At 45.4% G+C, this 26,859-nt stretch overlaps 1 protein-coding gene and 1 non-coding gene across 2 annotated transcripts; both read right to left on the bottom strand.

Annotated features, from left to right (window-relative positions):
• Nucleotides 1-3,034: 3,034 nt before the first annotated feature.
• Nucleotides 3,035-3,187, bottom strand: LOC111558846. The gene has a single exon (XR_002739972.1). It is a non-coding gene; the product is annotated as a small nucleolar RNA SNORA62/SNORA6 family (small nucleolar RNA).
• A 2,586-nt stretch (nt 3,188-5,773) lies between these two features.
• On the bottom strand, nt 5,774-26,859 carry GABRQ (gamma-aminobutyric acid type A receptor subunit theta). Its single transcript, XM_019824449.2, has 9 exons — nt 26,452-26,859; nt 24,234-24,322; nt 17,514-17,581; nt 15,579-15,799; nt 13,765-13,847; nt 13,159-13,296; nt 12,470-12,622; nt 10,693-10,943; nt 5,774-10,060 (listed from the first exon to the last, which is right to left on the bottom strand). Exons 1-9 carry the CDS (start codon nt 26,598-26,600, stop codon nt 9,080-9,082), a joined length of 2,133 nt encoding a protein of 710 aa, XP_019680008.1. The 5' UTR covers nt 26,601-26,859; the 3' UTR covers nt 5,774-9,079.

The raw sequence follows: 26,859 nt of genomic DNA, 5'->3' as shown, positions 1-26,859 counted from the left end.
AGACCCCCACTACTGGGGCTTGGGGTACTTAATGGAGCAATGGAAGGGTCTCTCTTTTCCCTGAGGTCAGGGATACTCTAAGTGGGGAGATGATAGGAATAATGGAATGATTCCACAGTGGTCAGGGAGCTTCCAGAAATGCCAGTGGGAGCACCTCCTCCTCTAGCACATGAAGTACCACCAGTCTGGGCAGGACTTCATGGAAGTGTCTAATAAAGTCCCTCCACCATAAAAATAGGATTTGAAGCTCCTAATTAGAAAGGCCTCAGGCTGGAAGTCTCATTCTCTAAGAATGGTATCACTCATAAGTAGGGCCATAAGGTCATTAGCTGAGGGGACCCCACAGGAAGAAGGAGTCCATTTTGGTCATCTGATCCACCCATGGGGAGTTGCTAGCTCAGAAATGGACCCACCCCATCTCTGCTCCACACATTTTTCCCCCCAGCTGCTCTCAGTCTTGACAGCACTCTCAGAAGAATTCAGAAATACTGAGATCCCAAAAGAAGTTTACCTGTAGTCTTGTCAAAGATTTCACTGGAGGCTTGAGTTATCTCCAGGTCCACTTTGCTCAGGACCAAGTTAGCCCGGGGTGGGTGGAATGCAAATTGCACTCCTGGCCATAGGGAGGGTGCAACTTCATCCAGAGGCCAGAAATCCCTCCTTTAAGAATGGTAAACACTCTCACTGATGATTGGGAGCATTTTGGAATTTTAATATATGTTGCTGGCTCATGTGTCAAAGTTAAAGATGAGACGACTACTACAAAGGAGGGCATAAGTACCTCTGAGTGGGAAGAGGAACAAATAATATTCCTGCAAAGATCAAGAGAAACTTCCAATGGTTGTCCTTAGTACTTCTCAGTGATTATGTATGTGGTTCACCTCTCCTAGGTACATAGCAAAGTAAATGTCCTGGCTCTCCAAGGTTGGGTTGGGCTATAATTCTAGATAATGAGTTGTGAGTGTGAATGATGTGTATCCTTTCTGAATATAGCATTTAATCACTAATGTGAGACACCTCCCCCAAACCCCCAACTTTACTTGATGACCTGCATTAGACACACAATGTGAGATGGAAATAAACATGCTTTGGGGTTAAGTTACTAGGATTTTGTAACCTCAAGCAGCACTCATGTAACCTTTCCTCACTGATTATCCTATAACAAATTGGCTATCACATGGTTAGCCATTGTTTGGTAGTGTGATGGGTCAGAGTACCTTTTACTCATTAGAGAGGAAGGTGGGAGGTCTCACTTCCCTTAGCAAAGCATCCACATATTCCTGTATGTAGAGAGTGCCAGGATGGAGACTGTCCTGGAGTCCTGGCCTATACCAAACCACAAGCACAGTAACAGAAGAGGGTCTTTGGTTAGGTGCAAAATAGTATGCTGAAAGAAGTAAACCAACATTAGCAATAGTAAAATGTGTTTGTTTTGTGGCCATGGAGGTGTGCCACTCAGATGTTTAGCAAGAGAATCTATTGTAAGGGGCATAGTTGCTTGCCAGCTTCAGCTGCATTTGCAATAAGGCCGTACTTCTCCTGGGCTGCTTGCATCCAATGATACAGCATGGTAGAGATACTAGTGCTGGCCTGTTCTAGCCTGAGTAGTAGCAGAGGACCCAATTACATGAGCAGATAGCCCAGACACCCATACCACCTGCTACAGTTGCACCAGCACCCCTTCCCCAGCTTGCACTTATGACCGTATGGGATTCCTTTGGGCCCTGGCTGGTTGAAACATGGGCTGGTTTTAACATGGGTGTGGTCTTGAAAGAAAGTGGGGAGGGAAAATCTTACTAATGGGCAGAACTCTGAGTGGTGCACCTGGCCTGGGGTGAGAATGGGCTGGGAAAGGCGAGGAATGGAAGAAGTCCCCAAATGACCAGAGTCTTGCCCAAAAGCATGCAGAGTATTCTAGACAGAAGTGGGGGCTGGTGTCCACAATCTTCAATAAATTTTTAACATCTTTCCCCCATGTGATATTAAAGGGAGACTTTCTAAGAAGCTGATTTGTAAATTGAAATTGAGAAATCTAGAGTCAGGGATGCTGGACTGCATTCTATTGCAGCAAGTCTTAGCCTGGCCATGGGAAGGGTTCATGTTCAAATTCTGGCACTTCCACATTGGGTGCAGTCTCTGAACTGCTTCCAGACCATTGGACACAAACTCATTTGAGTCTCATGATGAATAGTCCCTTATCCCCTATTACTTTTAAATGTATCAGTATAAAAATGCACTTATGGTTATTGAAAAATAAAACAAATCTGCCTCAGTCTTGTATTACTAATTCTTTTGAGATTCTGATCAGGAGGAGAGCTTAGGAGAGACCTGGACTGGGAAAGCAGTACTAAGGAGCCCCTGGGAGGCCTTGCCAGGATTTGGAGGAAGGTAGGCCAACATGGGAGGCTGGGAAGAGAGGCCTTGCTGAAATCCTGGAAAGGTTGTGGCAAGGGCTCTTTCACCCTAAGGGAGGCTGTAAAGAGAGAAAGAGGTCACATTCCCTTTCTTCTGACCTATTCTTTAGGGTAGCTGTATAATCAGTGGGCACCAATTGACAGTAGGACCATTCAAGGGCAGCAAGCTCCACCTGGGGTCGCTGGCTACCCTCAAAACCTGACTTGTACAAAATAAATACAAAACCTGACTTGTGGCAAGAACGTAGCCAGAAAAGAACTTGGTAGCTAATAGCAGGATCCAGGTGTACTGTGAAAACTCCTCCTTACCTTCAACTGCATTTTCTCCTTCTGTGTGTACCTGTAAGGACACCAGGCCCCTCCCACCATGAACAGACCAGCAAAGCACGTTGTGAATGCACAGTTCTGCAGGCCTGTTTTGGGCACAAAAGGGACCACAGAGGAGCCACTAGGTTAGGGTTCCTGTTGTAACTCCAAGGATTTCATCAAAAGGTGCTTGGAGGTGGGTGCACTCACAAATGTGGGCCACAACAAGGAACTTCTGGGCCAGTGGCAGGATGTTTTAATGTGACTCTACAAAGTTTTTTATTTTTACAAATTCTATTATTATTATTTTTTATTCTTGCAGCAAGAATTACTATCAAACTCCACTCATTGTGCCAGAGACCCTCGTGGTATTAGTGAAAGGCTTGCCCCTCATGTAGCATGCTATCTACCCCTGTGAGTTTATCACTAGCGAGGGGCCTCAACTCCAAGCTCTAACAATGTGCAGGACTCTACAAAATTTTTAAAACCTGCTTCCACCCCCATAGGGCTTTCTTGCTCTCTATTCTGCACATCCACATTGGCAAAAAAGATTTAATTTTTTTAATGTTTATTTATTTATTTTTGAGAGAGAGAGAGAGAGAGAGAGAGAGAGCGCGAGTGGGGGAGTGGCAGAGAGAGATGGAGACAAAGAATCTGAAGCAAGGTCCAGGCTCTGAGCTGTCAGTACAGAGCCCAATGTGGAGCTTGAACCCACCAACCATGAGAGCATGACCTGAGCTGCAGTCAGGCACACTTAACTGACTGAGCCACCCAGGCACCACAAAAGATATATTTAAAAAATTTTTTTAATCTTTATTTATTTTTGAGAGAGAGACAGTGTGTGAGCAGGGGAGGAGCAGAGAGAGAGAGAGAAACACAGAATCTGAAGCAGGCTCCAGGCTCTGAACTGTCAGCACAGAGCCTGATGCAGGGCTCGAACCCACGAACTGTGAGATCATGACCTGATCTGAAGTTGGATGCTCAACCGACTGAGCCACCCAGGCACCCCAAAAGATACTTTTTTAAAAACGTTCTTCATAAAGATGCCCCTGCCACTGCAAATAAATGTCCTCATTGTATTCTGGCACCACAATGGCTTGATATGTTTTATAATTTTTGTTTCATATGATTGAAATGCTTGTGTGAAAGTGTAAACTAATTTCAATTGTACATTAATATTTCCAGTCTGCTTGAAAACTATGGATTCAAATATCTCAGGGTATGAGGAGGTCAATATGCAAAGCCTTGGGAAGGGAAAGGTGAGCAATGAAAGCCAGAGGCTTCTTAGGTCCAGAAGCGGCTCCCTTCCAATCCAAGAGAGGAAACACAACAACCCATAAGTGTAATTGGCATTACATATATTAATTTTATTTTCTCCTTTTGGCTATTTACAACCTTTATTTCAGCATATTTTTCAGAAGCATAATTTTATGTTTCTTCATGTTTTCCTTCTTTGAAGTCCAGACTGGTCAAGGGGTTTTTCATGCAAAAATGTACATTTAATGAGGACAAAGAGGGAACTGGGTCATTTTGGAGGGGTCTCTGCCATTCTGCATCCTTATGTAGCTCAGGACAGCAAGACATGTAGTTTTTCTTCTTGGTCCTTTCTTGGTTTTCTTGAAGACCTCCATGTTTGTGGTTTTACTGTATTTGATCTGTCTCAGAATGACACTGCCTTGCCTGTCCTCTGAAGAATTCTCTTGCACTGCCCGAAGTCAGGCACTGCAGCCAGTTTCACTACACTCGGGCACCTTTAGTTCTGCTAATGACTATTGACCCCAGGGATGCAGTCTGGCAAGATAGTGGGTGTAAAGTCTCACACATGTTAACAGAGGTGACCCTGACCAACTGAGGCTATTTCATAACTGAAATATATCAGAGAGACATTGCAACACCCTCCCCCCTCCCTACCCTGAAAACACAGCACTGACAATAGGGATTTCATATTGATCACAGGGCACTACACAACAAACACAAATACACTGCACTTTCAATAGCACAAGTCAAGATTTCCTTTGATGCTCATCACCAAAGCAAGGTACCATGCAGGTGGATGGTTTAGCAAATGCATTCATTAGTTAATAGCTCAAAGTGTTACTTCTTTTAAGTACAGAATAAAGAAACCTCATTAGGAATGGCCATGGTCTCAGCAAAGTTCAGTTCTAAATATGCAAAGACACCACAGCCTTGCTATTAACAAGATGACACAAATTGTAAGAATACATTGTATAAGCTACAGTAAGATCCAATAGATCATTTGTTATCTCTGCAAAGGCACCCCACAGTGGCAGATGGAATGGGCAAGAATGGGTAGGAAACATATCACACATCCTCACAACAAAATGACACTCTGAAGAGACAGAGGATGCCCTTCCTGTGGTAGTGGTGGAGAAGGAATTCTAGAGGGAAAGTTAATGGGATAGCCCATGTGAGGAAAAGGAAGGAAAGCTGTGCAGAAAAGTGAAGTGAGGGTTGCTCCATCCCAAACTCAACAAGACCCTTCCCTCTGCTCAAGCTGTGAATTATCTTACCATAAGCACTCTCTGATTGGCTGGGGCTGAGAACGGCTCTGTGGGCTGAACCCTAGTAGTTCTAGTATCTAGCCCTGCTAGATACTCTGCACTTCAGAGTTACTTGGTGTGGGGTGAGGAGTGGGAGGGGATGTAGGCAGCTGGCTGAGGATAGGGCTCTACAATGACACTGACGACAGAACACACATAGAAGACAACAAGGGGAGATCTGGCAATTTTCAGGCTAAAATGACCAAGTCCATGAAAAACTCAGAAGGTTCAAGTTTCTGCAAAGGTGTCATTGTCAAACCTCCATCTCACCTTGACAACCTCATGCAGTGTGAGATGCAGTAGAGTTCAACTGCTCTCATTGCAGCACATTAGGGCAAGATGTTCTTTTTTTATTTTATTTATTTATTTTTGGGAGAGAGAGAGACAGCGTGAGCAAGGGAGGGGCAGAGAGGGAGACCCAGAATCCGAAGCAGGTTCCAGGCTCTGAGCTGTCAGCACAGAACCCGACACGGGGCTCGAACTCACAAATTGCCAGATTGTGACCTGAGCCGAAGTCGGTCGCTCAACCGACTGAGCCACCCAGGTGCTCCCAAGATGTTCATTTTAAGGTATAAATATTTTATCTAGCTACGTGGATCTACAGACATATTTACAACTGGCCTCTATGCCCTTCATCTGTGCTCTGAAGCCTTCCTATGCATTGCTGCCAGACCAATCTTCAAACCCACTTTCTGGTCCCCACTGCTCCAATAAGCCACTCACTTCCTACAGGGCTCGACGGTCCTCTAGGATCCTGGAAACCCAAATTCAAATCAACCAACCAATGTTTAGGCTCCAGGAAGCAAGACTTTCAATAGCCATGATGGGAGCTTCAGATTTGGGGTCATTGCTCTCCTCCCAACCTGTATCTTTCTGTGAGAGGTGTCCAAAAAGAAAGAGGCAATCTTAGATATTCCATTGGCAACTTTTTTGTTTTTAGCTGTTATCTGTGTGTGTGTGTGTATGTGCACGCGTGTGCATGCACATGAATGAGGGTAATTGTGTGTGGTTGTGCATGTGAATATTTATGTAGCTATATGTGAGTGTGCATGTTTCTGTGTATATATCCATTTAGTGCTGAGGGTGAGTATCCATGTATGCGTGACTATGTCTCTGTGGGTGTGTATGTGTAGGAGGCTATATTTGTATGTTGTGTGTATAGAAAATAAGAGACATGGCAAGCTGGACCGATCTAGACAGTCAGTCCCTGGGGCTCCCTTTATACCTCTCTCCTTGGCCAATCCTCTCACCCCTATAACAATCTCTTTTCCTGGAGTGGGTAGGAGGAGGGATTTCTGGACTCCAAATCCAAGGCTGTCCAAAGATGCAGGATGGGTTATTACAGTGCCCCTAAAAGGGACCACTCCTACTGGCCATGCCTGCAGGCCTTTCCCAAGCACCTTTAGTTCTCTGCATCCAGTGCTACAGCTGATCCCCTGGGATATGTCTTCACATCACCCACCTGCTTTTGGCTGTCTTCAGCCCCCACACATGTTGGGCGTACAATGTGATTGCAATAAGGGAATAAGTTATAAAGGCTATATACAACTCCCTCTCCAGTTCTTTAGCTGTCCCCATCCGTTGTCCACATAGTTCTGTTCTTAATGCATCTTCAAGGAACCCCCCTCAATCTCTGTCTTTGTTATGCAAACATTCGTTTCAGGACAAAGCAAAATGCTCTGCACTCCCAGCTTATCTCACATTTGAGCACTTCCTACCTCAAGGCACTAAACTGTCACTTCCTGGGACTACATTCACTTCTCCTATGTCTTCTGTCCAGGCGACAGCACAGATGGGTGGAGGGAGGAGGAGAAGAATGGATGGGGGCCAGGAGACACTGCTCCCTGGAACAAGGAATTGGAACGAAACAGTTAACCAGCCCGGCCAAATAAGGCCCCCCACATATGTGGAGGCCAAAGGAATTATGGTGGTTCCAGAAGAGCCACCAACAGGAAATAAATATGCTTTCAGGTGTATTTCCTTTCACACTCATTCAAATCAGATAAAGTAACATAGGTATGCACATATGCTGTCATATACACACAGCACATACCCATGTGTGTACACACAAGCACACACACTCTTTCCTAGGGGTATGCACACACATCCACACATCCACATGTTGTTATATATACACTCTTATACACATCAATATAGATTTACACTGATATATATAGAGCTGTACAGCTTCTCAAATGGTTGTATGTGCACACAAAATTGTTTTCATGCACACATACACTCAGCTATACACAGAAACACAAACACAGAAACACAGTTAAAAGGGTAGGTGGCTGAGGGGCTACGGGAGAGGCTGCCTGGGGAGGAAGGAGAAACACAGGCTGAGTGCTTGGCAAATCTTGTTCCCTGTGGCCTCTATTCATGAGGTGGAACTGCTAAGAAAGTTGGAGTGCAGGCTACTTTCTATTTCCCTTAGGAGCCCCACTGGGTGAGCAGTGCTCATGTTCCATGTGCTCAGTTCACACTCATTGGCTGGTCACTGGCCACTTCCAGCAGAGATGTTCCAGGTGCTATCAAATGAGGTCTGGTGCCTGGCAGATAAGCAGAACCTGATGGAGCACCCCCATTTGTAAAGGGGCAAGGAGAAAGGGGAACACTTCAGTTGAGAGAGTTAAAAGGACAAGAAGAAGGAAGAGCAAGTGGAGTGGATCTACCACTCACTGGCTGCATGTCCTCAAGCATGATACATAAGCTCCACTTGTTCCCCTTGGAACACTGAAGATAATGTGCTTTGCCTTCCTGCTTCACTGGGCTCCTGTGAGGGTGTGACACTGTGATGGGTCAGTGAGCTTGTTGACACTTGCTGTGCACTAGACAAATAAGGTTACTATATAGAGATTCACGACAATTGTTCATTTGCTGTTTTAGACCAGAGGATGAAATAGCAAGCCAGAAATGTCCTGACCCTAGTCTTCATTTATCAAGTGCTTTCTCTGTAACTAGTGATCACGTCAGCATCTGACCTAGGTGTACTCAGGCTGTGTTGTCAAGCGCTATGAAGCAGAATATAGACAAGAGAAGTTCCAATCCCTCCAAAGATGCTAGTTACATCTGGGTAATCTCCAAGTTGACCTCATCACCCCCTGTAAGCTCCTCCTGGAAACATGATCTCTCACTCTGACATCTCACTCAGTACCCCTACCCACTCATATTCCACTCCCAACCTCATGCCACAATGCCACACTCAAAATACAACAGAAAAAATAGTGGGGAAGAGGCACTTTCAAAGTTTCCCAAGTTCCCTAGTGCCATCCCCTTGCACTTTAAAGCCATGGCTAGCCCTTCCCCTGTGTACCTCTGTTCAACCCAGCTTGACTTTGTCCTGTAAAACCTTAATCAGGGGGTGAGCAAGACCATAATCCCTAGGAGGGAAAAACAGAAGAAAAAAAGTAATGAAAAAGAAAATTCAACACCTCGGGGGGACAGAAAAACCCCTAGAAATGTTTATGCATAGGGCTTGGATGCTTCCTCCATCCCCCCCAACCTGGCTCTGTCCTCTGAACATTTCTAGGGGCTTTTCTGTGCTTAACAGATGGTAGAAGTCTTTGGAAAGGTGATAGTCTTCTAGCAGAAAAGGGAAATCAGTGTGCTATTTACCTCCAACTCCTCCTCAATACTTTCCTTCCAGTCAGAACGCATCCTTTCCAACCACTCACCACCCCATGTTTACAAAGAGAAAGGTAGAACTGATTCAACTGCCCAAATAACCACAAAGTAAAATGAACAAAGAAAAGAAGGCAGAGTAGAATCAAGTGGAACCATGAAAAGAGCACTATGGGACTAATTGATATGATACACCCAGTAAACAATGTTGAACACCACAAAGGCAAGAGGGAAGAGGATCCGGGACCACCTGTCGACCTTAGGGACATAGTCAGGGTGAAAGAGCTTGGAGGACAACCCTTCACTGAAGGAGCACCCAGGACTCGGGGGGCAACTGTCATCAGACTCTGAGTTACTATCCTTGCCTTGGTCAAAGCCCATGAAATCATCAACATTAAGGCTCCAGGTGCTGTCAAGATCACACTCGAGTTGCTTCTCAAGGTCAAGGTAGCCGCTCTCAACTTTGATGTCATCAGGCAAGCTACGGATCTCATCAAGGTTGCTACGGATCTCATTAAGGTTGCTACGGATCTCATCAAGGCTATAGCTTGCCTCTTGCACACACCTGTGGCTGTGGAGAAGCAGATTCCTCCCACTAGGGCCACAGCCACGACTCTCATCTGAGCTCGAGTTCTCTTCAGGGTCTTCTGGGTCATGGGTCTCAGCATGGCCATGAGCCTCCACACGGTTGCAGATTTCAGTAGGAATAACACTGTCATCAATCTCAAAACCATTAAAGCGAACGCCATAGCTGTGCAGGGCCTGCTCTGAGGTGGAGGGGAGATCGCTCAGGCTTTCTCTAGAGGCCATCCAGGCCTGCTCTGAGAGAGAAGATAGTGAGCTGAGGCTTTCTGAGGTGGCCAGTGGGGCCTGCTCTGGGATGGAGGTCAAAGAGCTGAGGCTTTCGAGGCTTGCCAGACAGGCCTGTACTGGTGTGGAGAAAGGAGAGCCACTTTCATCTTCTATGCTAACCTGGTCATCCTTTAAGGAGATAGTAGGTAGACTTACAAAGTCAGTAGGTTCACATCCTACATGAATAAGCACTGGTGGTGGGGAGGGAGGAGGGAGAGGACTTTCCTCAACAGCAATTGCAATGTGATTGTTGATCTCTTCCACTGACAGAATCATCTCTTCCTGGGATCTCCGGCGTGCAAGGGGCTGAGGAACAAGACCAAAAGTCTGTTAGCATGTAAGGGAAATCCATGGTGGCTGCCAAGCCTGTGTCTCCCTGGGGCAGCTGCTCCCTCTGGAGTGCTGTGTGGTGGATGGAGGCAAGGGCTCCTCAGGCAATGTGGCTGGGCTCCCTGTGAAGGAGGGAGTACTGCTGGACATTAATGTACTGCCAGCAACAAAAGTCTCAGCATGGCTTTGGGAACTGAAAGAGCAAAGGAAGGAGCGGTAGACCAACACCTCTGCTGCCTATCTTTTCCTTTCAGCCTGCCTGTGTTCCTCTTCCCTCTGGTCCCATCACCTGCCCTTGGAAAGTATGCTAAGTGGACTGGATTTGAAGTCAAAAGGTCTGGGAAAATCTAGTTCTGCTACTTACTGCTTTGTGACTTTAGGACAATGATTTGACCTGTAAAGGAGTGATGATAAATTGTTCTATTTGTTATCTGGTGTGTGTGTGTCTGTGTGTGTGTCTGTGTGTGTGTTTGAGCACACACACACACACACATGTGCTGTGTGAGGCTAAAAGGAGCTAAGAAATGTGAAAGGGTCAAGTGCTAAACTTAGGTTTTAATATGTGTCCAATCCCTAATCAGGGAAAGCTGATAGTCAAAAAGCCAAACCTGCAGCATCAATTCTTGGTAGCGGTAGCGGGCCATGACTCTTCGGGCTCTCCTGTGTCGCCTGAGTCTGTGCCGGGATCCACCTCGGCTGTAGAAAAGATAGTTGATGTAGACATATTCCAGCAAGGACAGGAACACGAAGAAGAAGCATACGACCATGTAGATGTCAATGGCCTTAATACAGGAAATTTGGGGGAGTTTATCCCGCAGATGTGAGTTGATGGCATTCAGGATGAGCATTGAAGTCAGACCTGTAAAGAACATGGCAGGGTTAGGATCCTCAGGTGGCTGAAGTTCTTGGCAAGCCATCAGGTCCACATCCCACAGGAAGGGAGCAACGATCATCTCTGGGATAAGGAGGACTCTCAGCAAAATGCCTTCAACTCCCTAGGCCTGGGGACTTTGCTCAAGTGCTCTCTTTGCTCCTCCCTGCCCTCCCAGCTTTACACCCAGTCATGCTTTGATGATTCAGTGACTTCTCATTGTTCTCAGGGTCAAGTCCAAAATCTCCAGCCATGGTTTCACAGTGACTTACATCTCCAATCTCTTTTGCCTTCCAACACATGGGCTTTCCTTTAGATCACATCCCTCAGAAAGGTTTGTGAGCCCTTAAAATATTACACAAATGTTAAAGGCTTAGTCCAACATGTGCTCCTAAAGGAGGCCGAGGAGTCTGCCCCAAAGATGGTGATGGAAAACCAGACCTGGATGTGGGGCACACTGGGACCAGATAAACTTGGGAGCTGATCTCTTAGGCCCCTCCTTGGTACTGCTCAAAACCCTCTTGTTTTCCCCATTGCTTGGACATGAAGTTCTAACTGCTAAAATTGGGATCTCAAGGTCTTTCCAATTCAACCCTCCTGTCTTTCTGCTGTTCTCCCTATTTCCCCAGCTCTTGCCCCAGGCCCTCTGTGATCTAGTCCCCTCTTAGGGCCCCTGTGCCTTTTAATAGCAATTTCCTGTTTTAGTGAATGACAAGTCTTATGCCTCTGCCTCCCACAAATCTTGAAAACCCAGTTTGAGCAACATTTTCTTGGTGTAGTTTTAGACAACAAGACCTGGGTCATTTCCTCCTCTAGAATCTCCTAGCATCTGTTGCTTCTCGGCCTTTTGGCTAAGATCAAGTGTAGAATCTCCTAGTATCTATCTTAGCATTCCATTAGACACTCATTGAGAGCAAGCTTCTCTGGAAGTCCTCTGATGCCTAGTAGGACATTTTGCTATGTTGCTCAATCTATGTTTATTGTATTAAATTTCTACACATCTTTAAAAAAAATTTTTTAATGTTTATTTTTGAGAGAGAGAGACTGAGTGCAAGTGGGGGAGGGGCAGAGAGATACAGAATCTGAAGCAGGCTCTAAGCTTTGAGCTGTCAGCACAGAGCCCGATGTGGGGCTCCAACTCACAGACTGTGAGATCATGACCTGAGCCGAAGTCGGACGCTTAACCGATTGAGCCACCCAGGCACCCCTGCTGTATTACATTTCTGATCTAAATTTATGACCTGTTCATTTATGTATTCAGCAAATAATGAATTCTAATACTTTGGGCCCAACATATCAATATCCTATCCCTGTTGTTTTTTCACACTTGTCTCCAACATCAGTGTCTCTGCTAGGGATTGGCTGAGGATCTGTATAAATGCCTGTTGGGCAGGCACCATATTGCTTCCTTGCCTGTGCAGTCACATACCACTCCAGGTATTCCTTTCTTATTGTCAACTTTTTTTCTGAGCAAGATGATCCAAGTTCCTCCTCGGGATGAGGACAGGACCTACCAACTGTCACCCTGGCTGCAGAGGATTCATAGTTCATCCAAAACGATATCCAAGAGACAACAGTGGTGAGAACAGTAGGCCAATAGATCTGTACAAGGTAGCTGGTGACTTCCCTCTGGACCAGGAACCTCAGTATCAGACGTACATAGGAACCTGGCAAGGAGACATACTGGTATTAGGGTGGCAGGGCTGAGGGGATTTTCAGGGTGAAGTACAGGATGGAGGAGGGGAAGCTGATGGGCAGTTCAGCCTCTAATATTCCAGCCTGGGCAGTTTGTAGATCTGACCCTATTTGCTGCCTTAAGGCCAGTGACAGTGGCATGTAAGTAGGCCCATATGGCATAGTGAGTCTGTTCTCTCCTCCTTCCTTCCTCACTTGCTTCATGTCAACTGGAATTTTGAAATGGGAGATACAGGATATTTCAAAGCTGCAAACAGATGGAGGGGGAGAGGCTGGCTTTAAGAGGAGGCCTATTTTTATCAGCAAAAGCATGAACCTTTTATACCTGTAGAGTGTCAAACCCAGCCAAGTGCTTCCACATCCATTTCCTCATTTTGAAGGGGGTTTTGGAAGGTGTACAGAGCCAGAAGGAAATAGGACAGGAGTGCAGAGGTCAAAGGCAGAGAGATGTCCAGGAGTTTACCAGGGTACAAAAGAGAGAAGAAATAGGAGAGAATATCAGACCCACCTGTGTAGAAGAACACCTCTTTGCTAGCCATTGTTTTCCCCAGGAAGCTGAACTGAGGAATGTGCAGCTTCTCAGTCCCCTGGATGGCATTCCCATTGCCTTCCCAGTATAATACAATGTCTTCAACCGTGTAGCCATCTGGGAGAGGGAAAGAAGCAGGTCGGTCTGAGAAAGCAGGCATAGGCAGATTTTACACCAGAGCAGTCTGTGGAACCCAAAGAATGGTTGGAACCTGCACATTTGGGCACCTTTGTGGTTTGCTGAGTCTGAGCACAGAAGAGGGGGGAACTTGGAAAGGGAATTCTCACTTTGGAATTTCTCAGCCAGGAAAGAAAGCAAACAGATGTGCTCCTGCACACTAGCTTGTACACAACTTCCCAATAGCAAGGTACAATTTCCTCATGGGACTATTTACACATTAAAGTCCACCTTCTCCCAGATACTCTGTATATACCTCTGTCTGTCTGTCTGTCTACTGAGGAGAGAGAGAATGGGGAGGGATGGAGTAGGGGAAATATGCTATCCCTCTCACTCTCTACCCTGCTTTTGGTTTCTGGATAACCATAACCCCAAGTAGAAATGAGGGGCCTTGGAGGACATACGTACAGCTCTCTACTTCCAGCTTGCAGGTCTGCTTGTCCAGGGGGAATTTTTGCAGATTTAGGGAACAAGCTGCTGTGGTGGTAAGTCTGCAAAGGAAAAGCAGAAGGAAGGGAAAAGCGAATCAAGTTCAGGCAAAGAACCATTCCTGAGAAGGCTGCAGGGGTGTGCAGGAGAGAGGTACTCCAAGTGCTGACCCACCTAACATCTTCCCATACTGCCTACATTAGAACTGGGTCCTCCTCTCCCTCCAGTGTTTCTTTCCTTCTTTTTCCTCTTCCTTTCCTTCCTTTCTCTCTAGAGGAAAGCTAAGTTGCACTTGTGGAAGGAGGAGAGAGGGAATGTATATGCCAACAAGTCTGGCAGGGCTTAAAGAACAGGTGTGTGGCATGTCAGGAAGTCTCAGGGCATCAAAATGGGAAGGGCTCTTGAGGAAACTGGATGGAGAGACAGAAAGTGGAGTTTCTTGCTGAAGAAGGAGCAAGGCTACATTGGAGCAGCTGATGTGCCAGATCCCATGTGGAGTGCCCGTATGTGTTGTGCAGGCATGGATGTGAGCTGTAGCCCAGGCCCACCTTTGGCTAGGAGAGGTGCTCCCATAGCACTCTCATCTCTGCGTATCTGCCTAAGTACATGGACCACTGGAGCTGAGCAAATTGCCAGTAGTAGGTATAAATGGGTAGGAGGTATTAACATATCTAAGGTGGGTCATGCAGTGTTGGGCAGGGGCTTCAAGTTGCCAGGTGGTGCGTCTGTGGGAGGAATTTGAGGAAGGATCTTGGAGGCGCTAGGGAAGTGGGAGGAATGGCCTGTGGGAAAGAGGATAATTACAAACGTTCTCTGCAGCCTCCGCTGGGAGGCTGTCCCCTATCTGTTATCCTGCCCTTCCCAGCTGCTAATCCCAGTGTAGTCCCTTTCAACCTTTAAGCAATTTCCATTTTGTACACTGGGTAGAGATGTGTGTGTGTTTCTCCTTTCTATGAATCCTCCATGCAACGTTTATCAGCTGAGGACCCCTTTTAATGAAACAGGTATGACCAGTCATCTGTTCCTTGTAAGCTTTGTTGTTCTTTAACTCTAGCACCTTGGGCCATGGAGAAAGAAGGGAGAAACAAAGGGATAGAACAGGAGCACCCAAGAGAAAGAGAGACTCAGAGACAGGGGCTGAACCCTGGCACAACTACCTTTTGGAAAAATTTTCTGAGCTACATTTATCTCTTGTGCTCGTCTTAAGTGATAGTTTATAAGAGATGATGCTGTGGGGAGAGCCTTGGTGACCATATACTGTGCTATAAATAAGCCAGTGAGGATTTCCAGCATGTGCACATCCTATGTGTACAGAGCCATGGACAATAGACATATATTGCACACCGTGGGCTCCCCTGCATGATGCAAATATGACCAATGGCAGAGATTGGTCCCCTTCCCTCATTACATATGGGCTTCAGCATTCATTTGTCTCCCTCCCTCACTGCATGGAAGAGAAAAGAAACAAAGATAAATAACAGAATGTATAGAATGCTAAAGTGGAGGGAGAGCTCTTTGAGTTGAGATAATCAAGGAGGATTTCTTGACAAAGAGAGCATTTAAGTTAGGGATTGAAAGATGGGCAAGGTGTGGGGACAGGACAGCCAAGGATGGTTGTGGAAAGCTCTGAAGGTTTCACTTTGACTACTGGGTAGGATGAATGAGGGGGCAGCACAAGACAGATGTGGAAAGCGGTGGGCTCCTTTGTGTGTCTCTTACAGTGTGTTTATGGGATACTCATTTGGAAGAAGGAAGCCTGTGAGGATGGTCCTCAAGTGCCTGGGGAAACTCACCGGATGCCATACCGCACTGTTCCATCTGGATGAAGCTGAAACACACGATTTTCCACAGTCACATCATGCACAAAAGCATCCTTGCTATTTAAAAAGTAGCAGTCAGGGACCCACAACTTCTCTAGCATCCGATAGTCCAGGGTCAAGTTCAGGTTGGTTTCATAGTATGCTAAACGTGGATCTTTCCAGGTCTGATGAAAAAACATTGTGATCGTATAGTCCTGGGGAGAGAAAGGTGAATCCCAGCTGTAAGTGAGGTTGTCCTCCTCTCCATCCTCACAGTGTGTGTGTGTGCATGAAGGTGTATGAAATATATCACAAATATAGATGAGTACTGAAATATGTAAGAATGTTAAATGTTAAAAATGAACTTCAAAAAAAAAGAATAACTGAAATTCATGTAATTAAAATCCAGGTTAAGAAATGAAACATTACCAATAACTTTAAGTTTCAATGTGTTCCTTCTAGAACATATTCCCCACACCTACCTCCCAGCAGTATCCATTATCTTAGATCTTAATGATAATAGTTCTGTTGCTGTTTGTTAGAATTCTGTTGTCTATGTGTGTATTTCTAGGAAACATTGCTTGGACCCATTTAAAAATTTTTTTTTTTCCAAATGGAATTATACTGTATGTATTATATTTGTGAGATTCATTCAAGTTGATGTCTGTTAATAAAATTTGTTCATATGAATATACTACATATACACCACTGTGTGAACACATGATACATACCCAAATCAACATGAAATAAATTATGAAGTGAAAGTTCAAGTGTACACCCACACTGAGGACAGATGAGATTTCTCAATGCTCCTGCCTGGCCAGCTCCTGCCTGGTATGGTCTGACTTTTGACTTTTGCCAATCTGGTGGGTATGTGATGGATTCTTGCTCTGGTCTTAGTTTGCACTTCACTGACTAATAATAAAGTCAAGTATGTTTTCACATATTTGCTACTTGGTTTTCTTCACAAATTTTCTATCATTTTTTCTTTTTTAAATGTTGATTTATTTTTGAGAGAGAGAGAGGAGAGAGAGAGAGAGAAAGAACACACACGTGAGCGGGGGAGGGACAGAGAGAGGGGACAGAGATGGGGAGAGATGTGCAACTCAAACCCATGAACCAGGAATGGTGGCCTGAGCTGAATCAGGTGCTCAACCAACTGAGCCACCCAGGCACTCCTCTAGTCATTTTTCTATTATTTTCAAAATATTCTTATTAATTCACAGGAATTATGTATACTTTCAATATCAGTTCTTTGTGTTGCAGGTATCTCAGTCCACTCTGACTTATCCTTTTATACTTGTTATACTGGTTTTGTCTGTTTTGCAAAACAGAAGTTCCAGAAGTTTTGGCTAGATAGAATTTAAAATAGTTGAAATTACCAGTATTTATTTTTATGGTTTTCTGCTTTCTGCTTTCTATGTCTTTTTATTTATTTTTTTTTAAAGGGCTGTGTAACTTTTTTTAAAAAAACTTTATTTTTGAGAGAGAGAGCATGTGTGAGCAGGGGAGGGGCAAAGAGAGAGGAGACAGAGAATCCCAAGCACTGTGCTATAAGCACAGACCCAGATGCGGGGCTCAAACTCAGAAACTGCAATATCATGACCTAAGCTGACATCAAGAACTGGGCGCTCAACTGACTGAGCCACCCAGGGGCCCCTCTATGTCTTTTTAAACAAGTCCTACCACAAAGACACAAACACAGTATTCTATATTATCTTTTAAAAACTTCATAAGCCTTTTGCTATTAGGTCTATAATCCATTTGGATTTATTTATTTTTTGTTCCAGTGGCTATAGTTTACAAAACCTACCATGTTCATCTATGTGGGCTCTGTTGTGAGTCAGAACAATTGGAGTTGGCTTATGACTCTGCTCCTTGCCACATGTCCCTTGTCCCCAGGCCCATGGCTGAAGGTGACACACTTACCATAGTCATTTCTGAGATCTGTTCAATACTGGAGACATAGATAGATACTCCCACAGGCACAGGGGCACCTACAAATGGGAAGACACTATTACATGCAGGGTATGATAAAGCACGCACTCAGGAGCAAGATTGCCTGGGTTTGGACCCCATCTTGACACTTACTAGCTGTGTGACTCTGAATAAGTTTCCTAACCTCCATACTGTTTTCCAGAGTGGCTGATGTTCCTCAAAAAGTTACAAATAGAACTGCCCTATGATCCAGCAACTGCACTACTAGGTATTTACCCAAAGAATACAAAAATACTAATTTGAAGGGATACATGTGCCTCAATGTCTACAGCAGCATTATCTGTAGTAGCCAAACTATGGAAACATCCCAAGTGTCCACTGACTGATAAATGGATAAAGAAGATACAGTATACATACACACCCAAATGTATATATAGGTGCTAAGTCACTTTCTCAAGGCACTGATAGGTTTTTATATCTTAACGTATTTGTCAGAGTTCTTCATTGATGACCCACTTTTTACAGAGGCAAGTATGATGCCAGAATAAATTTTCATATATATATATATGAATTGCCATATTAAGTGAGATTGTTTATAAAACATAACCACACACACACACACACGCGCGTGCGCACACACACACACACACACACACACACACAGGAATATTACTCAGCCATAAAAAACGAATGAAATCTTGCCATTTTCAATAACATGGATGGAGCTAGAGAGTACTATGCTAAGCAAAATAAGTCAGTCAGAGAAAGACAAATACCATATGATTTCACCCATATGTGGAATTTAAGAAACAAATGAGCAAAGGGAAAAAAGAGGAATAGAGGAAAACCAAGAAACAGTCTCTTAACTCTAGAGAACACAGTGATGATTACCAGAGAGGAGGGGGAAAATAGGTGATGGGGACTATGGAGTGCACTTGTTGAGATGAGCACTGGGTGATGTATAGAAATGTTGAATCACTAGATTGTACACCTGAAACTAATATTACACTGTATGTTAACTATACTGGAATTTAAATAAAAATTACCAAAAAAAAGGTTACCTAATCTCTCTGAGTGCAAGTTTCCTCATGGGTAAAATAGGGATAATGATAGCACTGATCTCATAATTAACACAAGCTAAGCTCTTACAGCTGAAGGGAAGGTTTCATGGTAAGATAAAGAGAAAATACGGAGATGAAGCACGTTTTCTGATAAAAATTCAAGAGCAATGAGCCCAAAAACAGAGCTAAGATTTGTGGTGTGTATGAACATATTTGTGTGAGTGCATGTGAGTGTGTCCATATGTGAGTTAGTATGTGTCTTTGTGTGAATGAATGTGTGAGTTGTGCACATGAGTGTATGTGAGCATATTCACATACATGAGCAAATCTGTGATTGTGTTCACATGCAGGTGACTATGCCAGTGTATATACACGAGAGTATTGAGGATGTCTGCCTGTAAGCCATTTGTGTGCTTAAGTGTGTTGTGTGTCAGTAAATGTGTGTTCATATGCAAATGAATTTGTATTTGTGTGTTTGAGTGTGCAACTATGAGTGAGTGAATGTGTGACTGTATGAGTGTATGTGAGCTTATTAATGTGCAATGGAATGTGTGAACATGGGTGTATTTGTGAACTTACTTGTGTGTGTAAATGTGTGAGTATATGTATGTGAGCATGTCCATGCCTATAAGTGAATTTGTGTGTTCATGTGAGAGTGAATGCATGAGCATGTTTGTATGCTTGTATATACTGCATGTAAGTAAGTGTGTAAGCACATGCAAGCATGTAGGCAGGTTGATGTGTGGGAGTGTATGAATGTGCTCATGTGCAAGTGAATGTGTGAACATGTATATATTTGTGTGTGTGAGCAAATTTCTATGTTCATATATGTTAGCATGTTAATGTATGAGTACATTCATGTGTGTGAGTGAATTGGTGTTTTCATGTATGTGAGCATGTTTGTGTGTGAGTAAATGTGTGAACATGTACATGAGTGGATGTGACCATGTCTGCATGTATAAATATTGAAATATTCAAGTGTTTTGTGGGAGTAAATGTGTGAGTATGTCTATAAATATGAGTGCATTCATATGTAAGTGTGGGTGAATGTGCGAGTCTATGTGTGTTTGTGAGGTAGCAAATATGTGAATGTGTATGTGTTGAAGTGTATTGTGTGGGAGTAAACATGTGGGTTGTCTGAGTCTGTTCACATGTGAATGTATTTGTATTTATATGTGAATGTAATGTATTCATAAGCATGTCCATGTGTGAGTAAATGCATGCTCATGTTTGTATGTTAAAGTTGTGTTTACATGAGTGTATGTGAATGTTTGTGTGTTGGATGGATGTGTCTGTGTGTATGAATATGCTCATGTGTCAGTCTGTGTGTGGGCATGTTAAGTGCATGTGTGAGGGAATGTGTAATTGAATGTGTTTGTGTGAATGAATGTTTAGGAAGGTAAGTGAACTTCTGAGTGTGTGACTGTATGTGTCTGTGTCATTGTGCATGAGCATGCTTGTTGTGTAATATGAGTTGTTTGCATATGTGACCTTATTTGTATGCAAGTTTTAAGTATGATTAGTGATCACACTTATATTCTCACACTCATCATACTTATACATGTGGGGATATGAGTCTATGTAAGCACATTTATGTGCTTGAGTGGATGTGTGAGCATGTTTGTGTGTGATTGAATACGAGCATACATGAGTGTCCTGGTGTGTAATTGAATGTGTGACCATGCTGATGTGCAAGTGAATCCATGAACATATTCACATATGTTAGTGTGTCATTGTGCAGGTATAAGTGAATGTGTGAATATATCTGTGCATGTGGATATGGATGTGCCTTAATGTGTGAGCCTGTTTGTGTGAATTGGTAAATATGTGAGCATGTTCATGTGTATAAGCAGCTCATGTGTGGGTGAATGCATGAGCCTGTTTGCATGCAATCATGTTAATATGCATGTGTAAGCACGTGCACATCAGTGTATGCAAGCATTTTTTGTATGTGGACGAATAAGTTATTTATGTGTATGGATGAATATCTGAACATGTTAATGTGTATATGTCCATGTGTGTGAATATCCAAGCATGTGTGTGTGTGCATGTTTCTATGTGTGTGAGTGAATTTGGCAGTGTCTGTACATGGGAGCATGTTTGTATGCAAGTGTGAGTGAATGTGGGAGCAGACACATATGAATTTATGTGTGTGAATAAATTTTTGAGTGTGTTTGTGAGAATATGTTCATGTGTGTATGTGAATGTGTAAGCATGTTTTGTATGTACACAGATGTGTGCACACGTGTAAATATGTGAGTGCAGGTAAGCATGTATACTGAACTTATGAGTGAATGAACTTGTGAGTTTATTCCTGTGAGGGCATGTGTGAGGATGTCTGTGTATGTTGATATGTGTGTTTGAATGTGTGTCTGTATGAGTGTATTTCCGCCTCCTGCTTTCTTTTTTGGGCCTAGGTGTTAGCACTGCCCATTCAAATGTGATAATGGATGTGAAAATATGTAGTAAACTATAAAGTGCTGTGGAAAAACACTTTTTGCTGTTTCCTATTGGCTCAAAGCTGTCTTCACCTGGCTCCACAGCTAAGCCATTATTCTATATGTATTACACCGCACTGCTGCTATGGATACATGTGTGACACTTGCAATTTACCTGCTGGCTTCACTGCAGGCTGATGGCCCAGAAGCTGAGCAGAAAAGAGGGAAAAGGCTTATCCTATCCCAATGCTTCAGTGACCTGGGATTGGGCATCAGCATATGAATGGCACTGAGAAGTAAATGGGCCTTTCTGAGAGGCCACAGCCCAGACTCCAGAATTTAGGGCTATTGTGAATGATCCCCAGCACTGTATGTAGTGATAGAGGTCTCTAGAAATGTAGTTCTTTATTATAGTTTGTCAGGCTCCTTACATGCCTTTAGAGAGTGGAAAGTGTGTTAAGCAGGCAACTAGTCCTAGAGGGGCCATCCATCCCCTGACACCTCACTCTTGGGTCAGGCTTCTCATCTTACACCATTTTGTGCCAATCAGGCAGCCCCATCCCTTCCAGTGGAATTCTGGGGGACCTGAACCCTAAAGGGCCAAGACATAGCCCTGTGCAAGGGTCAACTGGGAGCTGAAATGTAGTCCATAAGTCCTGGCCTGGGGATGTAGCCTGGAGGAAGGAAACCTGGAACTGTTTTCTAATTTACTCACCTAGAGGGGACACCTTATGAGAGATTAGCCAAGGTATCCCATGGAGGGAAACAAAAAGTTTCCAGATAAGGTGTGCAAATGCTATCTCTGTGGTGATGGCCTCAGCTCCATATTCCTTCCTGATGGGCTCAGGAAGGCAGAGAGGGGTTAACCACTTCCTCTCTCTTGGAAATTTTGCTACCCCAAGTCCTTGTCCTCCCTAGCAGCCATCAGAGTACCAGAGGAAAAGCAGATAAATGGAGGAATGGTGAAGATGTCCCACTCATTCCTTCACTCTGTGCCTACATTGTGCCAGGTGAGGAACTAGGTGAAGTCCTCAGGGACCTGCCTTTTGCAATACTGTAGAATCCCACTTCTCTTGCCCAGAAAGAAGCAGCTTTGTTAACTTCCCCTGGCTCTTCCTTCTCCTCCTCCTCTCAAGGAAGTAATAAGGCTCCCACAGCCTCATTACTGACCCACTGAACCTGACCACAGTTAGGTGAGGCCTCTGCATGTGGGGGGTGTGTATGTGTGTGTGTCTGTCCTTGAATCTCTATATCACTTCAGACACAGAGGGGAATTTGATTCTGTGTCTAGTGGGAAGCATTACAGGGAGTCCTGGGTTACCGCAAAGGTGAAACCCTGGACCCAGTGTCTCATTGATTGGCAACCCCCTCCCTGCCCTATATAACAGTCCCAGACTGAGCTTGTAGTGCCTTCTTCTCTCTAAATGCTAGAAGGTCCTGCATTGTCCTTGCTCTCCCACCTTCATCTACTGTTTGGTCAAATCAAGGACCCATCTTTCCTCATACACCCCAGATGTACATGCCTATAAAGCTTAGTGTACTCAGGTTAGGAATCAGGTGTAAACAAATTTGAGTTAGCTCAAAAGACACTGGTGCGGTGCCTTGGAGAGAGTGGACCAGCCATACCAGATAATCCCCAGAGGGTGGTCCTTGCCCCGGCTCCCTCCCCCTGATGCTGGATGCTTGCAGGGATGGCAATCTGAAACAGTGGGAAGGGTGTGCTTGGTGTACATGAATGGCTGTTGGGTAGCCTTTGCTGAGAAACACGAAAATGAGGAAAGGAGAAAGTGTAGTAGCTACTCCCTTGACAGCCACCAGCGCTTGGTGCAGCTGTTCAAAAACCAGTGTCACTCAAGAGTGCTGGCTGTGCTCTAGCATCTGAATGTCCACACTGAAAAAGCCTGACTTCTGCCCTCTCCACTCCAGCTTTCTAATGCCCAGTGCACACTCACCTTACTTAGATCCAGGACTGCACCTTCTGTCCTGAGACTCAGAGGGAGCAACACAGCAAAAGCAACACCAGTTAAATGTCCCACTTCCAAAGCCTGGGGCCTTGGTTTTCCAGGTGGCTTTCCCAGCAAATCACAGCACCCCCAGAATTCTGTTACTGGTCTACTACAATGTTCACTTCCTAGCTGTGCGCCCTTTAGAGTGGAGGCATTGTGTTTTTGGAAGACTTCTATTCATATGTACAAATGTGAATCATTAGCATTCATTAACCCCTTAGAGTAGGTGTCTAGGTCTACCACCTGCAGGAAGTGGAGGGCTTTCTTCCACTCAGCCACTCTGATTTTTAGCTTTCTGTTTCCTTTGAGCTGAAATGTGACTAACTCTTATTTAGTGACTAACTCCCCTTCCTTTTGTCTGTCCTTGGTCTAGGTTTCTCAGGTGGTCCCTGGAGAATGCTACTCCTTTTCTGTGGGGTTGGACTAGAATGCTTGTCCCCTAAAGCTGTGTGATTGAGCCCAGTCACCCTTTCCAAGGGTGGGGGCTAGGCAGGAATCAGAGGAGAAACTTATATATTGGCTTTGTGTTTCAGTTCCCTTGTCATTTCTCATCTTTGTGCTTGAGGTCTGAGTGCGAGGCTAAGGGTTATATTTGGCAGTTAAATAAAGCCATCAAAACTCTGAGAGGTGATCAGGCTGGATTTATAAAGATCACACCGACTTGAATGTGTTGAATGAAAATGAACTTGGTGGAAGCTAAAGGCTTTGGTAAGGGGTGGCAGAGGTGGAAGTGCCTGGGACCCCGGTGGGTAAAGTAAACTAGACAGAGAAGACCATGCCCTTAGTTTTGAACTAGCTGAATGGGGCAACTGTCCAAAGTGCAAAGAATGTGTGCTCAAGTAGAAGAATGTGTGCCCTCCCCACGAATGTAGCAGAAAACTCTAGTGCACAGTCCATTTCTTAGTTACTGCTTCTCCAGCCACACCGGGGAGTGCACTTCAGGCTGTTATAAGAGAAGGGGCAGAAAGGCCCCTTGCATAAGAAGGCAGAGATGTGGAAGAGCAGAGCAGAAGGCCTGGGGGTTGGGGCCCTGAAAGTGCTCAGCTGAAGGTCTCCCACAGTCAGGAATGTGGGGTCTGGAGAGGCAAAAGTGTTGAGCCTGGGGAGTGCCAATGGGCAGCAGTACTGAGTGGAGCTGTCTTGTTGCATCCATTTCAGCTCTATTCCATGTCACACAAAGGCTTCTAGTATCTGGTTGTGTCTTACCTCCAAAATTTGGCCTCAGACGGACATCATATCTCGACAGCACCCTGTCCAAAATCTTGTGAACCACAGCTTCATTTGCACAATTTTTGCTGAAACAGAGAAATCATCAGTAAATGCTGGTCATCAGTAAATGCCACATTGCTTCTCAGAGGACAAACAGCAAAGAGCACCCCAGATGTCAACTTGTCAGGGCCTTCTTTTCTCCTGTACACATGCAGACATGTACAGTCATACATGTACACGTTTCTCCCCACTCCTCTCCCTCCCTAGAGTGAGTCAGCCAGAAGCGCAGCAGTGACGCAGACTCCTCTTTTCCCTCTCCCCCCCTTCTGCTTTTATCCAGAGAATGGGGCACAAAGACTGGATACTTGTTACCAGGCAGGATTGGGGAGGAGCAGGGCATGACTAGAGGAGACAGTAGGGGAGGTAGAGAAGGGAGGGAATGGGCAAGTTCCGGACCTGGGATAAACACATTACTTCAGCCCCTTAAGAAGGCCCACTTTGCCATCAGCCTGGATGAAGCTTTCCAGGTTGGTGAAAGTCCTTCCAGGGGCACCTGACTGGCTCAGGAAAGGTCATATTCCACCCTCAGTGACCCCCCTGAGCCTCAGCGATATTTCCCCTACCTGGGCTAGGACCAGGCATTTTGTGGTTACATCCATGTAAATCTTGTGTTTATACAACTCTGTTTTTAAGACTTGATATATGGCACATGACAGAGGGAGAGAGAGAGAGAGAGGGAGGGAGAGAAAGAGAGAGACAGAGAGAGAGAACTCTGCTCATGTAGCAGAGATTTAAGACCCTCACCCAACCAAACTGTTTAGATTTTGGGGGTTCAAGGGCTGTCCTCCAAAAGACATGTATTCTGAGAGCAGACATCTCTATAGCTAAGCATATGCTTCCAGCCTAGACGTGTTTTGAGTGAGCCCATGTTAAGTGGATCCAGCTCAGCCTTGCAGACAGCTGGCCTTTCTAGAAGTCTCTGAGGTTCATCTGATTCACCTACACCTTCAGTAGGGCTCTTTCCAGAAAAGGGGTTTGTGAATGAGAATAGGCCCTGGGCTTCACTACAATTTTTAGGATCTCTGACACATCCACCAGGGAACGTCAGCCCCTGTAAATCTGTGTGTGTGTGTGTGTGTGTGTGTGTGTGAGAGAGAGAGAGAGAGAGAGAGAGAGAGTTCACTAGCGCAGTCTGGTATGTTGGGTTGAGGACACTGCAGGGCTGTCTGCTGGAACCTTGCCCAACTATCCCCCCACCTTTTTTTCTGAATACATGTTCATTTCTGGTTTGTCATTAAAAAAAATCATTTCTAATCATCTTTAATTACAGAATTTCATTTTGCATTACTCCAAAGTGTACACATGCATTATTCCCGAATTAAAGCAATGCATTCCCGCCTGTTTAGTACCACACATTACCCATATGCCAGAGCGCAGGATCCATGGCCACTGCAAACACACATTTCTGTGTGATCTACATGTAAAGACTGTTTAATATCTCTTCAGATATTTGCAGACCCAAACAAACTTGAAATCAAACAGAAAAAAACAAACAAACAAACCCTGAATCTTCAAATGTTTTCACAGGACTAAGTACAAAAGCACACCCATCTCAGGCCACACAGGCTATACGGTTATGCAGCTACTGATCCCACTGTCTGGGCTCCGATGAGGTTGAGTCAATAATTTCTATCTGCAGCATTGGAAAAGGTCCCTCACCGTTCAACACACATACAAACACACGCACGCGCCTCAGGGAACAGATTAAAATCCGGACTCAAACAGGTGTCTGTACTGTCTATGTTTTGTGAGTTGTCCATCACCCTGTACTGCTCCCCCTCCCAGTCCCCAGGTGCCAGTGGAAATGACTCGGAAAACCTGCCCAGTGCCTTAGTCCCGAGGGTGGATGGCAGACCCTGGGTTGAGGGCATGGTTTCCCCCCGCCCCCCCTCCTCCGCCCGTGGCTGCAGTTAGGGCACACGCGGGGCTCTGTCAGGCGCCGCGGTAACAGGTGGGCTGAAGCACAGAGCTCTATCTCTACCGGTCGCCCCCACTTCCATCCCATCTCCCTCCAGGGACCGGACGGGCAGGACCCGCGCGCCATGACTCGGCAGCGAGCTGGGTTCAAGATACCCCAGCCCGCTCCGTCCAAGAGGCCCGAGGTGGCCCGCCGGTCCCTGTCGCCGCCATGCCCAGGCTGGCGGCACCCGCTTACCAGTCGAAGAGGTTCAAGATGACTTCGGGCACAGTGGGGGAGAGCTCGAAGTGGAATTTTGGGGTGGGACTGGGGTCGTTGCCCTCCGCGAGCCAGGTCCTGATGAGTAGCAGGAACGCGGTGACTCGCAGCATCCCTCTCATACCCATGACCGCGCAGCTCGGGGCTGGAAGGCGCGAGAGACGGCAGTTCACAGCTGGGGAAAGGGACGGGGTGGAGGCAGTGCGGGGCCAGAGGGAGCTGGGGGTCGCTAGGAGTCTCTAAGGAGACAGTAGCGAGTGTATGGGAAGCAAGGAGCGCGGGGGTTGAGCGGGAGCCCAGAGCCCAGGAGGAGCAGCCCCCAACAGCTCTGCTCGACGCAGCAGCCCCGGGGAGCAACCCGCCGCTGCGAAGTGCGCTCCGTCTGCA

This window comes from Felis catus, chromosome X (genome assembly GCF_018350175.1).
Source record: "Felis catus isolate Fca126 chromosome X, F.catus_Fca126_mat1.0, whole genome shotgun sequence".
Taxonomy (NCBI): domain Eukaryota; kingdom Metazoa; phylum Chordata; class Mammalia; order Carnivora; family Felidae; genus Felis; species Felis catus.
Note: the sequence above shows the minus strand (reverse complement) of the source record. Positions and strands in the feature narration are given on the sequence as shown.

Excerpts from the sequence above, each read along its gene's own strand:
- GABRQ (XM_019824449.2), bottom strand. The coding sequence starts at position 26,600 with ATGGGTATGAGAGGGATGCTGCGAGTCACCGCGTTCCTGCTACTCATC. Across the intron at positions 24,323-26,451 it reads ATCTTGAACCTCTTCGACTG|CAAAAATTGTGCAAATGAAG; the intron begins GTAAGCGGGTGC and ends TCTCTGTTTCAG. Across the intron at positions 13,297-13,764 it reads CAAGCTGGAAGTAGAGAGCT|ATGGCTACACGGTTGAAGAC; the intron begins GTACGTATGTCC and ends TCCCTCTCCCAG.